The sequence below is a fragment of the Glycine soja genome, chromosome 2 (assembly GCF_004193775.1).
Source record: "Glycine soja cultivar W05 chromosome 2, ASM419377v2, whole genome shotgun sequence".
NCBI classification, from domain to species: domain Eukaryota; kingdom Viridiplantae; phylum Streptophyta; class Magnoliopsida; order Fabales; family Fabaceae; genus Glycine; species Glycine soja.
Genome location: NC_041003.1, coordinates 42,570,954 through 42,585,776, shown reverse-complemented (window position 1 = coordinate 42,585,776; position 14,823 = coordinate 42,570,954). Strand labels below are relative to the sequence as shown.

The following is a 14,823-nucleotide window of genomic DNA, read 5'->3' as shown; positions in this document are numbered from 1 at the left end:
CTAACTCCCTTCTTTCATATCTTTTACAATATAAAATGACAAAGAAAACTTATTTATAGAAGAAAAAAATCAAATAAATATTTATAGATAACTACCCTGGATTCTTGCCTCAGGGTCGATAATAAGGAAAAAACCATATCTATATATATTAAATAAAATAATTAATATTTTATATCTAAAATTGTCTTGCTACTACTGTAAATTTTGATAGAGATTAAAAATTAAAATCTTTCCGTTTCATCTCAAATTGTGGATTGAATATTCAATGAAAAAAAATGAAATAAAAAAATAAAGAATTCAAAGAATAATTTCAAATTGAAGGTAATATAAGAACAAAGGTTCTACATATTAAAAAAAAAAAAAAAAACAAGTACCATGAGTGTTCCTTTTTTTTCTACTCTTAGTTAAATTTCAAACTTTTTTGAAATTCAAATGGAAAGAACCTCCAATCTCAAATAATTGGAAGCATTTATAAATTGCAATGTGATCACCTTATTATTGGAATGGAAGCATTTACAACTAGCATTGCAAACAAAAAAAAGTCATTATCCTAATGCAGTCCTAGAAATAACAATTTGAAATTTGAATTTTCATTTGTATGTTGTGCGTGGTGCTCAGCAAATGCCATCGGAGTAACGTCATCCAAGCAATTCTCTGTTCCAAACTTTTTACAAAATTAGTAGATGTGACAGCTATAAACACCCTTCTTATTTGAGCCATGTTGAAAATGTAAGGAATGATCTAATGGAAAAATAGGAAGAAAAAGTGATGTATAAATATATTCTTTTCCACAAATTAAACATTTTTAAATTATTTGATTCAATTGAAAACCGCTGTGTTGGATTATTTCTGAACATGTAACAGTAAGACAAAAATTTCAGTCAAACTCAAGAAATCCAATGTCTCATGTTCTGCACAGCTAAGATCATTAAACCATCTTAGACAGGCAAGCCTTTTGCCATTTGTACATTGTTTAATACATGTTAACAGTTTCATGTATGATCTAGTAATACATGCTCTAAACTTGCGAGAAGCTATAATCACAATAATTAGAAACTAATCAATGTAGTGTGACGTGTTATATTAATAAGTGTAAGAGATGTGTAAAAAAACTATCAGAATTTGATGGTCAGCATTTGATTGCCAACACAAACTTTTAGCTGCTGCTTTTAGAGAAAACCGCCAAAATTTCCACATGAGCATTCTCCATTGACAAATTTGTGAAGCCGCTTACTATCTTTAACGATGATTTCCCTACCCGTTAGCGTTGAGACACACTTAATAAAGTTATGGCTATCCCTACATATTAAGGTGCTCTTGACAACTCTTATTGGAGAAGAATTTGGCAAGTTCTCCAACCCAAATGTAATGGCCAGCTTCTCACTGTGATAAATGGTAGGGGAGGATGTCTTTTCCTCCTCCTCTTCATCACTTATTTCCACACTTTCTAGCATCTCATATCCAAGATTCTTTGCTTTGGCAAGTAAATCCTCCAATGATTTACATATTAGTGAACTCGGTGGGTGTGTTTTGTCATTGGTTTTGAATGAATACACTTTGTCTTTAATGCTAATCCAGCTCCAATCCTTCAACTTTCCAACTTTCTCCACTTCCATCATCTTCCTCACCCTTGAAACATCATCAAAACGGTCAGCTGAGAGGTACATATTCAACAACAATACATAAGTCTCTGGATCTTTTGGTTTGAGACTTAGTAACTGTTCAGAAGCATAAAACCCCAATTCCAGATTCCCATGGCTTCTACAACCAGCAATAAAGTTTGACCAAATAAACTCACTAGGCTCATAATTCATTTTCTTTATGAAATTCAGAGCTTGCTCCAACCGACCTAATCTAACAAACATATCAACCATGCATTCATAGTGGTCCATAACAGGCTTAATTTTATATTTCTTTTGCATAATCTCAAAGTAGTTGAGTGCTTGACTGACCATGCCAGCATGGCTACATGCTGATAAAACACCCACAAAAGTGACCGTGTTTGGTCTAACTCCTGCTAGGCTCATATCCTCAAAAATATGCAATGCTTGTTGTGACATACCATGCTGTGAAAAACCTGTAATCATAGAAGTCCATGCTATCATAGTTCTAGTAGACATCTCCAGAAATGCTTTGCTAGCCCTCTCAATGCTTCCACACTTATTGTACATACTAATCAGTGAAGTACTTACAATCACATCCGACAAGAATCCGGTTTTGATAGTCTGTGCATGAATTTGTTCCCCCTGCTCTATAGCCAGCATTCTACTGCATACACTTAAGACACTAGATAAGGTAAACAGATCAGGTTTCATGCCTGATTGATTCAACTTGGAGAAAATTTTCAGTGCTTCACTTCCTCTTTGGCATGCAGAAAGATTATCCTTAGTGAGTTCCATCATTTGCGCATGCCCGGCAATCATTGCATTCCATGTAACCATACTGACATCATCCATTCTATTAAAGAACCTATGAGCCTCAACAATAAAACCACTTTTGAGGTACAAATACAACAAAGAATTTCTAACACGTAGGTTTGATTCATAGCCAAATTTAATGCACAGCGAACAAACCTGAGTCCCAAGTTCCAAAGATGGAATTTCACAACACTGGCTCAAGGCACTGGTCAAAGTGAACTCATTAGGCTTTATGTCCTCAGAAATCATCTCAACAAAAAGTCTCAACCCCTTCACAGGTGCACCATTGTCCCCACAAGCAGAAACAGCTGAAGTCCACGAAATAACATTCTTTTCTCTGATTCTACTAAATGCTTTAAGAGCATCCTCCAACCTGCCACATTTGGAGTATAAACTACAAAGCGCACTGCCAACACTGGTGTCAAAGTCAAGATGGTATTTGATTATGTAAGCATGGAATTGATCTCCTAACTTGAGAGACTGCAAAGAACTACAAGCATGTAGAACAGCAGAAAGAGTGTAAATTGAAGGGTAACTTCCTGCATACAACATCTCTTGAAACACATGAATGGCGTGCTTTGGCTGTGAGTTTTGCACAAATCCCACCATTAACGTGGTCCACGCCACCACATTTCTTCTAGGCATGTTCTCAAACACCCTGCGAGCATCCTCCATGTTCCCACATTTGGCATAAACATTGACCAGAAATGACATGACAAAAAAATTATCATGGCAACCTGTTTTCATGACATGACCATGAACAATTTGTGTACCTGAATAGGAGCGCTTGTCTAAGCATTGTTGCAACAAGGGAACGTAGAACAATTTTTCCTCCTCCTCTGTCCCCTCTTTGTTCAACAAAAGTGCTTCCCCAAAATCCAAATGTGTGAATCTGTGGCTTTTCTGGAAAGAAATGCTTTGACCCTGAAAACATAAGCTGCAGTTAAATTAGTTGTATATGTGATGTAAGTAGTTTTTGTGTGAACACTGCTTATATACATTGCATACAACTAATTAAAGGTCTTGAAAATGATATTGAAATAATTTCAGTACAGATTGCAACATGAATTTTATTATTATTTTAATATAAGTACTGTATTAAATTAAGCTATGTTCCTTGAAGTAACAATCCGTAGAAAATGGTTGCACTATAGACCAAAATACAAAATTGTATGTGATGTGAATCTATTTGTAAGCACTGCTTATGCATACAACCAATTAAAGTCTTAAAATGATATTGAAATAGCTTCAGTACAGACTTCAATAAGTAAACTACCATTTTGGTTCTTGAAAGTCTAACGAAATGTTCATTAGTCTTTGAAACAAAGGAAATTTCAAATAAAATTCTTGAAATTTCTTGTTGCTTCATCTAAATCCCAAATATAAACCACTTATTATCGTTTTAATTTCTAAAATATCTTAATATTATCATTTAAGTCGCGCAAATTTTTAAAAATTTGGACTAAAATGATTGACACTTCAAATACTTATGTGAAATTTCCTTAATTTAAAGAACTAATGTAACAGCGTTATATCAGGGACTAAACTAGTGGTATACTTGATTTCAGCTCGAGTTTTGTTATTATTTTATTATAAACACTATTCATTTTTAAGAACTGTTGGATTAAGTTTAGAAAAATGGTTAATAATAGACAAAAATGTAAAGGTGAGTTAACATAAGGACCAAAGAGAGAGAGTACCTTCTCTGGGGGATAGGAGCTAGGTGAGTATTTTGGGAATTGTGGGTGGAGCTTGAGAGTAGCAGTGACAGCAGAGGAAAAGAAAGAAGCCATGGTAGAGTGAGCCTTATGCCTATGACTGTGACTATGAAGGAAAGAAAGGGGAATTATGGCATGAGTTTTCTAGTGATAGTGCTTTCATGACTGATAATGATATCCCGTTCTTTCTTGCTCGGATAAAAATTGTGGGAAGGAGGGGAACGGATATCTGATGACAACCACTCCCTGAGCATGGGAACGTAAGTAGAAAATAGTAACATTTAAAATAGGTTTAAATATGTTTCTCATAATTAAAAAAAAACATTGTTTCTGATATGTACTCTTTTTAATTTTATTTTTTATAATTTTTTAAATGGTCTTTGTCAATTTATTTTTTAATTTTGTATTTTATTTTAATTCTTTTACAATATTCACTTTTATTTATTTTTTTTCTTATAATGCATAGATAATTTAGTTCTTATTAAATATTCTTTAAGGAGACTAATTTAAATTAAATAAAATATTATAGAGACTACAATGAAAGATAAATATACGAAAAAGATTACAACAAAATAACAAGAATAATATATATATATATATATATATATATATATATATTATAAAATCATTTAAAAAATAATTTTATAATGAAAAACTATATATTTCATTAATTAAAAATATATTTATGAGTTGCTAGGGCAATTAAGTTTAGAAAAGTTTAGGACAACTTTATCGAAGAAACTATTATGAGTTGCTAAAAGGAACTTTGTATTATTTTTTACTTTTTTTTTTCACAATGTCATAACATTTCTAGTATTTCAAGCAACCCAATTAAATTTTTGTTCCAATTCATCAACTCAAAAACAAATTGTTTATGTGGACTCCACAACGTATTTTATACGGTTTAAAATTTCTTAGGACTCATAAAAAACAAACAAATGCAATTTCTCTACGTAACAATTGTTTCTCTTTGTGGCAAAAGTAGAGTTTCTCTCCAACGAGATTGTGCTAATTGAAGAGCAACTCCCATTGGATTAGGACTTATTGGCCTTATGGTTGACTTGCATGGCCAACCTCTATGATAGACATGTGTCAAGTGGGATCTCCAAACCAACATTGTGTTGGAGATCCCATATTAGCTAATGATGTGGCCAAATTAAAATTTATAAGTGTGAGCAACTTTTCTCTTGCAAGTCGATTTGTAGAATTGAGTTATGTCCAAACTCAAGTTCTAAGATGATATCATAGCTTATCCAAGTGATTGTTGTTGAGCTATCATGTCACTTATTGTTGAATCGCTATTAATCCATTCACAGATGTACAATCCTACAAACATCATAGGCAAGATTTCCAAGTCTAAGCATGAGAAAGGTGTGTTGGAGATCTTATATCAACTAGTGATATAATCAAATAAAAGTATATAAGTGGGACAATTCTCACCTTACAAACCTTCTGTAGGATTGAGTTAAGCCTACACTCAAATTCTAAGACATTGACCTCTTTTGACCAACTTGTGTGGCCAACTTTGTGGGTAACTAATCAGTCACACACCCACATGCATCATAATGTTCTTGCCACGTGTCTTATGTGTTCTATAACCACTCAAACAACTTGTATACAAGACTCATTTGCATATGAAGTATGCATCTAATTCTTATTTTTTGTTCAATTTTCCCGGATATTGACTTGAGCATCATAGCCTTCATAAGTGATCACCACTAAATTTCTCCTCCATTGTTGTATAGTCGTTGTACTCATTCGAGCTTTGACCATCAAAAACATGTTGTGTATCCAGTGAGGTTCAACATTTCAAACAAGTTCTTCTTTTGTTTAATTAGTTAGTTGATCCTTATAAATGTTCTAAATTTACAATTTTAGTTCTTATGTAGAAAAAAAAATGTTAGTTTTCGTCCTTATACAATTTTTTTCTAGCTGTTTATCTCTACCTTTTGTGATAATTTTATATTGTCAAAAAGTTTTATCTATGTTCTTAGCACAAATCAAAACTTAAAATTTATGTACATATAGAAACTAGACTAATATGCAATTTTGGTTCTCCTTATTTTTAATTGTAACATTTGATCTCCCTAATCGTATAAATGGATAATTTTGGTCCTCCTCGTAGATTATTGATAAATATTTTTTATTAATTGAGTTATTAAGTTAATTATAAATCAATAAAAGTTATCAATTATTAAAAATCAAATAAAAAATAATAATCCTAATTTTCTATAACATTGTGCTCATCATCTTCTCTACAAACACCTATTTTACCTCCATTATCACACGCGACTCCACCGGTAATAGCACTACATTAGAATTAATAATTTTATAAAAAAATTTTAATGATTAATAATTTTATTTAATTTAATATTTCTAATAATCACAATTATTAGATAATAATTTATCAAGGAAATCAAAATCATAAATTTATAAAACTAGGGAACCAAATATTATAATTAAAAATCAAGAATACTAATATCATGAATTTAAAAAATTAGGAAGTCAAAATTACAGTTTAGCTCATAATTTTTTATATTTTTACTATTTATAAATTATAATATACAGTATGGAGATAAACATATAGACTAAATGAATAATTTAATCATCATAGGCATAAACAACTTGTTCCTCTTTTTTTTTTTACTTTTGAACTCCTCCTCGGGGTCCCTCTCTTCTCCCTTCTATTGATATTTCTTCCTGTACTAGGTTCTCATTATCATCACACTAATAGTACAAAATATTACTCTGCAAGTTCGAGAACTGGTGCGAGTGCTAGCTTTACATTAAATAACTTTAAGGGTGATGCCATAATAAAATTTATGGGGTACTTCAATTTCTGCAAATTCGAAGTAGAGAGGATGGGATTTGTAAATAGAGGAGGAATTATGGTAATTTATTTCAAATTATGGCACAAATTCACCAAATAGAAAAATCCACAAGTGTTCGACCTCCTTTTTGCTACACCAGTAGTACATTGGCGATCACGAGGAATTTTCACCATGAAATTCCGTGTTATTAATTCCGTGTTATTAATTCCAGAAGTTTCCAAATAATACTCCACAAGAAGTTCCAAATGTCATCTTCATTTGCCATACTTCATTGTTTCTATGTCAAAACCAATTGTGGGAAACTGCTTAGCATAATCCTCTACTTCATGACGGAGATTAGCAATCTTAGATTGAACTTGTTCATCTGATTGCATAGCTGCCACAAAATCCTTCAACTTTGTACCTGTAACCAACAAAAAGAGTGATTTATGAGACGTTAAAACTGCAAACATAACAAAGAACTCAGATGTACGAAGGTAAGGTAGGATCAACCATTGGTGTTTTCCTTAATCTGCAAGGCTAACTTGACAGCTGCATCAAAGTATTCAGCTACTTTTTCGAAATCTTCCTCAACAAATCCCCTAGATGTGAGAGCAGGGGTTCCTGAATCACAAGTTAATCTTCATTAACATGTAATTATAGATCCACTAACAAGCATAAAAAAAGATGAGCAACAGACTGTACCCATTCGAATGCCTCCAGGAACCATAGCAGACACATCCCCTGGAACAGTATTTTTATTGGCAGCTATATGAACTGCTTCCAGTACCTTCTCAACCCTAGAACCATCAATGCCCTGTCAAACAGCACAGCATGTAAAACTGCTCTCTCCTTGATGCTATGAAATATAAATACTACTCATGAAATCGAACCCAACAAAAATATTAACATCTTTCACAATCTTGGGTTACCAAATAAATACCTTAATTACCAAACCTCAACACTGGAAACATTCCATAAAATAATTTGGTCACTTGACAAACATTGAAGAAGTTGTTGACTTGTTTGCCTAGAATAACTAATAAAATGCCCGTAAAAGGTTCGAGATGTTTCTAGTAGTTTGGGTTGGTAGAATAACTATAATGATACATGTTAGATGTCAATTTCTAACTCCTTACTGAGCAATAAGTACTAAGATAGCGTCATTTTCATATTACGTCTATCAATGTCTATTGGGTTTTATCTTCCAGTGAGCTCTCAATAAAATTTTCTTCACATAACATAATTCTTTTAAAAAAAAAACATCCCAGTCATGTATCTATACGTTACAATATTCCATGTTCCATAATAAATATCTTTTGAAGCCAACTTATCCACATACTAATAGCTGATCTTCCATTCTCACCAAGTACTCAATGTATGATTTAAACCAAGCATAGAAAGGCTGCTCTGAACAGGTCTATTTGACATGTAAAAACAATTTGGCACTATCTGGGTTTCTTTTGAGACAAATTATAACCAAGAAATTTTCAGAGAAAAGGATCACATCATTTACCTTGTTTCTTAAGTTCACTAACACTAAATGGTTGTCAGTTCCACCAGATACAAGTTCGTAGCCTTTCTCTAACAAACTCTGTAGTTCAAACAACACAGTAGGGTCAGTTATAACTGAAAAAATGTCAGGCTAAACATTTAGTAGAACTGTAGAAGATACAACTAATAAATAATAACTAGTTTGTAATGGCTTTATACAACATTGGTGTGCATCATACAAATATCATTCATTTTACCTGTGCAAATGCTGAGCAGTTGCTAAGTACTTGCTTTTGGTAATTCTTGAATTCTGGTGTCATAGCCTACATTTACAGAAATGAAGAAAGAACTGAACTTAAGCCTGGCAACAGATGTACAAGAATGATCATTATGTTTTTATAGAAAATGAAATGTTTACATGGAAAACTATAATAACTACAGTTTCTTTGCCTAGTCAATTATAGAACCTGCTTCAGTGCAACTGCTAAGCCAGAAATAGTGTGATTGTGTGGACCACCTTGAAGTCCAGGAAAAACAGCCTGATTTATTCTGTCTTCATAGTCATACAACACCTGTAGGATGGATTCAGCAAATAAAGAACTTTTTCAGGTTACCCAACTTCAAAATGGTTGCAAATGAAAAAAAAATGAGCCTAACTCGACCCTCAAAGCAAGCTCAAGTGAAGAGTATTGCTCAAGTCATTATAAGGGGTACTTTGCCTATATACCCAACCAACGTGGAAATCTCTAGTGGCCCAACATGAAGTTTTACATAGGCTTTGATAAAATGTTAGAATTGAGAAAAGACAGGGCATAACTCAAAGCTAAGTTAATGAGAAAGGATTGCTCAAGTCATATTTGTCACCCAAATATTCAGCTGGTGTGGGATTTTTACATATCCAAAATACTGACAAATTGTTTTAAGAAAGTATTAAACAAGCATGTCTATAAATATTATTTATGAACACAGCCTACAACTACTACAAATGGAGAACTTATACTTTTAGGATAAGATGTATTTTATATCCTTGAAGTATCGCCCTTTCTCAACTCCATCTCCCCTCACATAAAGGAAGAGAGAAAAGGTCAGTTTTCATTTGATCACTTAACCCCCTTGATGGTTGATTTTAAGTGGAAATGTTTACTTCTTAAAATTAAAGGAACACAAGGCACATGCACACCATGTGACCTTACCAATACAAAAACAATTTAATTTTATTACTTAAAGCCCCCTGAAGTTGGTTTATTTAACAATTCAACTCCCACCGCCATAGAGTATTTTTCTTTATCACATAACCCCCTTGGAGTTTGGCTTCAAGTGTTGGAAGGTTAACTTCTGTTTGATTTATCTGAAAAAGTAATGTTTTTGACTTAAACTAAACCACTTGAGGGTAAATAATAACAAAAACACTTCATAGGACTGGGGGAGTAAGTTATGGAAATGCTATACTTCAGGGGTTTAAAGTGTATTTTACCCTATTTTTGAATTCCTTATCTCCATAAAACATTAAATTTATAATTTAAAACTCACTTCCTTCCCTTGTTTGTTTATCTCTTTCACACCCTTCCTGAAGAAAATCATAGCCCCACGTGGTCCACGAAGTGACTTATGTGTTGTGGTTGTTACAACATCTGCATAATCAAAAGGAGAAGGAATAACACCTGCAGCAACCAATCCACTGATATGTGCCATATCAGCCAACAGAACTGCCTTCTGCTTATCACAGACCTGTACAAATTCAAGCATATAAGATTCAATATCATCATGACTGAATTGTTCTAAACATTAAATACCTAAGTTTCTGTATCAGATATAATTTACCTTGCGAACACGTGCATAATCATAAAGGCGAGCATAAGCACTAGCACCAGCAACTATTAATTTTGGCCTAAAAAGTACTGCACTTTTCTCCAACTGCGAATATTAAATAAGTCAAGCTATTATAGAACAGTCTCAACCAACAGTATGCATGAAAGGGGGACTTTGCAAATAAGTGTGAATCTAACCCCTCATCACATTCAGAAAAATATCTTTTTTCCCATTTGAAAGGAAATATTTATGCAATACAGATAGATAACAGAACAATGAATGCTGTGGCAGTCAACTACTAAGAGGACAAAATATTTTGATCTAGGCTGTGAAATGATTAACTTTTGAAAGATTAGAACAAACATCTTCTCTCCTTTCTTTCCTAATACTTTCCAACTGACCAATTCTGCCCTCTATCCCCATCTAGAAATTAAGCAGGTTGTTACAAAACAAACCCAGAACATACTGACCACACACCTTTCATACATGTCCACATGGCCTGATGACCCCAATCCTCTCCTACTACTTCCTCTTCCCCTACCATACACATTGATTTTTTTTATTGGGGGGAGGGCCAGTGGACCAATCAATATATCTCTAAAATTCATAATCACTGCAATAATTTAAAGGAATTGGATAATGATTTTAATAACATAATCTCTACTGACTGAAATAGAAACAGTCTGACTGCTTAAAAGATTTTCTTTGATAAGAAGAAATATCCACAACACAGAATACAATGGTACCTACCTACCTGGTCATAATCGATATAACCAGTGCTCTCATTCAATCTGTATGGCATTGTTTCAAAAAATATAGATACAGCTGATATCTTCTTGGTGTCAGTCTGCATGACACAAACAAATAATCAAAAACTTGTTACAAAGAATATGGCACACATTGCTACAGTTAAAAAAGGGTGCAAGGGGAATTGCTAATGAATGGTTGTTAGAGGTTAGATAAGGGGTCTTATGGTGATATTGAGCAGTGAGGAAGTTGTTCATTTGCAGTTTCAGACAACACTGTTCTTTTGATTTCATAAGGGGCAGATAATTTCAGAAATGTTCTAGCCCAATTGAAATCTTTTAGATTGCTTCTAGTCTTTGTATTAATCTAACAAGGTAGTTTAGTGAGAATTGATTTCAATCACAAAGTTTGTGGCTGGAATATGATTTCAAAATTTTTGTCTACAAATTTTTTCCTCCCTCACCTTTTGATGTGAAAAGCTTGTTTTCTTTGCTTCCTCTTGGATTTCTGCTCACAGGATTTTTAAGGGTGTTCCTACTCCTAGGTGTGACATGCAAAGGGATTGGGTTTCTCTTCTGAATTAATTTTTTTCTTTTCTTTCTTTACTAAATAGAATTTTTATAGTCTTAGAAGTAATCCCTTTTAAACTAGCTCCTGCTTAATGAAAACTCTGATCTACAAAATAAAACGAAAATAAAGTCTACATACAGATCACATGAGTACCAATTTGGCCAAAAAGGAGGGGGAAAAAAACTAAACTAATATGAGCTATTGCTACGACATTCATTCATCATGTCTTATTGCAGACTTAGTATGATTATCAACTCATGGCAGCAGGTAAAATGACCACAACTGATAATCATAAGCAGAACTTAACCTGATAACCATGCGACAGATGCCCACCATGGGGAAGATCAAGTGCCATAATTCTCTCATGAGGTTTCAATAAAGCAGTGTAAACTTGGAAGTTAGAAGGGGATCCAGATAATGATTGCACATTGACTGTCAAAAAGCAGAGAACATAAGATTCTCCAAGAAAGCACATACTCAAAATTTTGTTCCCCCAAGTTGTGGAGGAAAATAATAGAAAAGACATATGAACGATCCAACAAAAGAATAACACCAGTTCACCAAAAAAATAACAAACTATTTATCCAACAAGGTAACATGCTAAAAAATAAGATGCATTAAAATTCCAAAGCAGGAGAATTCTATAGATTCTCCAGTAATATTAGTAAATTTCTATCACAAAGAAATTATATTTTTCTTTTTACTCCAAACAGTTTTCTATATGTTAAGTACATGACGTGTCCAATAAAAAATGATTTTAAGATAATCCTCCAATATATTCAAAACTTCTCAAAGATTATCACTTGATATACAAATTTCTAGGATCAGATATAAAATTGAATACTGGAAAGAGTGATTAACACCAGTTTTCTATATGTTTGTTGCATATTATATATATATATATATAATGCAACAAACAAAATTCTCAACCTTCAATCAGCAAGCTACAAAATGAAGTAAACATCGGTCATGATAGTATACAATATAGAGAGAGATGACAACAACAACAAAAGCATTATCTCATCCCATGAGGCGATATACAACGTACAAAGAGAGACAAAAAAACAAATAAAAGGAAATGAAAGAAGAAAACAAGGAATAAAACATCAATGATTGAATATTTTACTGCAATAGTAGATGGCTGTTTTATTACCACAAAAGAAACTCAAACCACTTAAAATGTTCATTTGAACACAGTAAATGATTAATATATCAGGATATGCTCTCAGGGACTGGGAACATTTGGTACGCAAACAACAAGGTTCTGTTCTGTTTTCCTTGGTTCCTCCCCTTTTAGCAGAACCAGGATATACCATTTTGTAATCTCATGTTTTGCTTTTAAAATGCATGAAACGTAAAGTAAAACCCTGTGTCCTGTTCTAAGACATCTACCAAGCACCTACAATACAACCTACGTGATCTCCAATAATATATTAGCTATGCTCAGTAGCTTTCATGCAAGTAGCAACAAATCTGAACCATAAAAAGAAAGTCACAACCAAACAAACAAATACTAACCTCCCCATTTTGCTGGATCCAGCCGAAAAGCTTCAAGTGCACGCTTCTGACACAAGGTCTCAGCCATGTCAATGTACCTAAACCCCGAATAATACACGCAATCCCAAAATCAACACACAGCAATCCATATTCTACAATAGATTTCTAAATTTCTAAATTCAAAACAAAACATTCAAAAACAGATCCACATACTCATTTCCTCCATAGTATCTAGCACCGGGATATCCTTCGCTGTATTTATTCGTCATCACCGATCCAACGGCTTGCATCACCGACAGCGACGTGAAATTCTCCGAAGGTATAAGTTCGAACCCCTACGCATTCCGTACAAAATAAACTTCCATAAACAACAATTATGCATAAAATCGGAAACGCTATTTATCAATCCAAACTTCAAAGCAAAGCACTCTACTACAATGAAACTTGGATTCACCTTCCATTGACGCGCTTTTTCGAGTTCGATTATGTCAGCGATCTCGGGATCGATGGTCTCGAGAGGATCGTTGAGCTGCTTTATCCACTGGCATGCATAGAAGAAGAAAATTGAATCAGATGCGAACGAACGCGAGGTTAGTGAGAGAATATGAATTGGCTTACATCGGCGCGAGATTTGTCTTTCTCCTGAGCGGAGAGCGAGGAGGACTGCAACAACGAAGAAGCACACACACACACACACACACACACACAGTGTTATGAAGAGAATGAAAGGGGAAATGAATGTAAAGAAATGTATATTTATACCATGCGATGATAAATGGAAGTAGCGCTGGCGAGAGGTTTGTTGAGGGTGGAGGAGAGTCTGCGAAGAGGAAGAGCCATGGCCATTGCGATTATAGCGAGTGTTTGGTTTTTGGGTTCAAAAGGTGGTATTTATATACGGGTTGGCGGTGGAGGGAGGGAGGGTGGGTGCGGAGGTTGGTGGTGGTTTGTATGTGTTTTTTTGCAATATGTGTGGGCCCTGCGAATCGAAAAGCAGGGAGGATAGGGACATTCACTCGTTCAGTACCACATCGCAACTACCAATAGGCACCTTCACACGACATCGTTTGTAAATTTCTTTCAAACCAAAAAGTTCTTGAGGTTATTTATGGGTTAAATTATTATGTAAATTTAATGAATATTTTGTAGTTGCTAATAATTAGATTAAAAAAATAAAAGAAATAAGTATTTATAATGGAAATTAGAAACTACAAAAAAAAGTTATAAAAGTATAATTTTAGGTATCTCAATCAACAAAATTTAATTATTTAACCCATGTCCTACAACTATCAGTTAGTATTTGTCTTTTTTTTTTTTTAAGATGATAATACTACTTGAAGAACCTAGTAAAAAGTATTGGTTTTTAGAACTTGTACATGCAAGAATATTGACCTAAACAAAATGAAAATACTAATATGAAGAGACAAGAAAAATATTTTTTTTTTGTTGTGTTAGAGTGTGAATCATCTATACGCAATCAAAATGCATTTTGTTAGAATAAACATAATAAAAATGTGATTATGTTAGACTGTTACTATAGTGTTTTTACTCTCCCTAACACAATTCTATTCTTTATTGTTCAACAGAAACGTACTTTTGTTAGGGATATTTTCCTAAATGAAAAATAACAAAGCTTGGGGTGAAAAAGCGAAAACAAGGTGGGAATAGCAGAGCCCATTTTAAAACCACACAAGCCAAACGTCCATCGGTCCATATATTTGGGCTTGTAATAAAATTCAAACTGACCCGACCAACTGGATT

At 33.6% G+C, this 14,823-nt stretch overlaps 2 protein-coding genes across 3 annotated transcripts; both read right to left on the bottom strand.

Annotated features, from left to right (window-relative positions):
- Positions 1-875: 875 nt before the first annotated feature.
- Positions 876-4,382, bottom strand: LOC114395754 (putative pentatricopeptide repeat-containing protein At1g68930). Of its 2 annotated transcripts, none has more exons than XM_028357608.1 (2): positions 4,118-4,382; positions 876-3,354 (listed from the first exon to the last, which is right to left on the bottom strand). In XM_028357608.1, exon 2 carries the CDS (start codon positions 3,162-3,164, stop codon positions 1,170-1,172), a length of 1,995 nt encoding a protein of 664 aa, XP_028213409.1. In that variant the 5' UTR covers positions 3,165-3,354; positions 4,118-4,382; the 3' UTR covers positions 876-1,169. The 2 variants fall into 2 exon arrangements, with proteins under 2 accessions (XP_028213409.1, XP_028213401.1); XM_028357600.1 differs by having other exon boundaries at positions 876-3,341.
- Positions 4,383-6,749: 2,367 nt separating this feature from the next.
- On the bottom strand, positions 6,750-14,077 carry LOC114395743 (serine hydroxymethyltransferase, mitochondrial-like). Its single transcript, XM_028357591.1, has 15 exons — positions 13,825-14,077; positions 13,681-13,725; positions 13,517-13,603; positions 13,276-13,397; positions 13,084-13,160; positions 11,873-11,997; positions 11,003-11,095; positions 10,261-10,353; positions 9,970-10,167; positions 8,907-9,011; positions 8,697-8,762; positions 8,462-8,539; positions 7,651-7,762; positions 7,459-7,569; positions 6,750-7,369 (listed from the first exon to the last, which is right to left on the bottom strand). The coding sequence occupies exons 1-15, from the start codon at positions 13,906-13,908 to the stop codon at positions 7,221-7,223; spliced, it is 1,545 nt and encodes a 514-aa protein (XP_028213392.1). The 5' UTR covers positions 13,909-14,077; the 3' UTR covers positions 6,750-7,220.
- Positions 14,078-14,823: the final 746 nt, after the last annotated feature.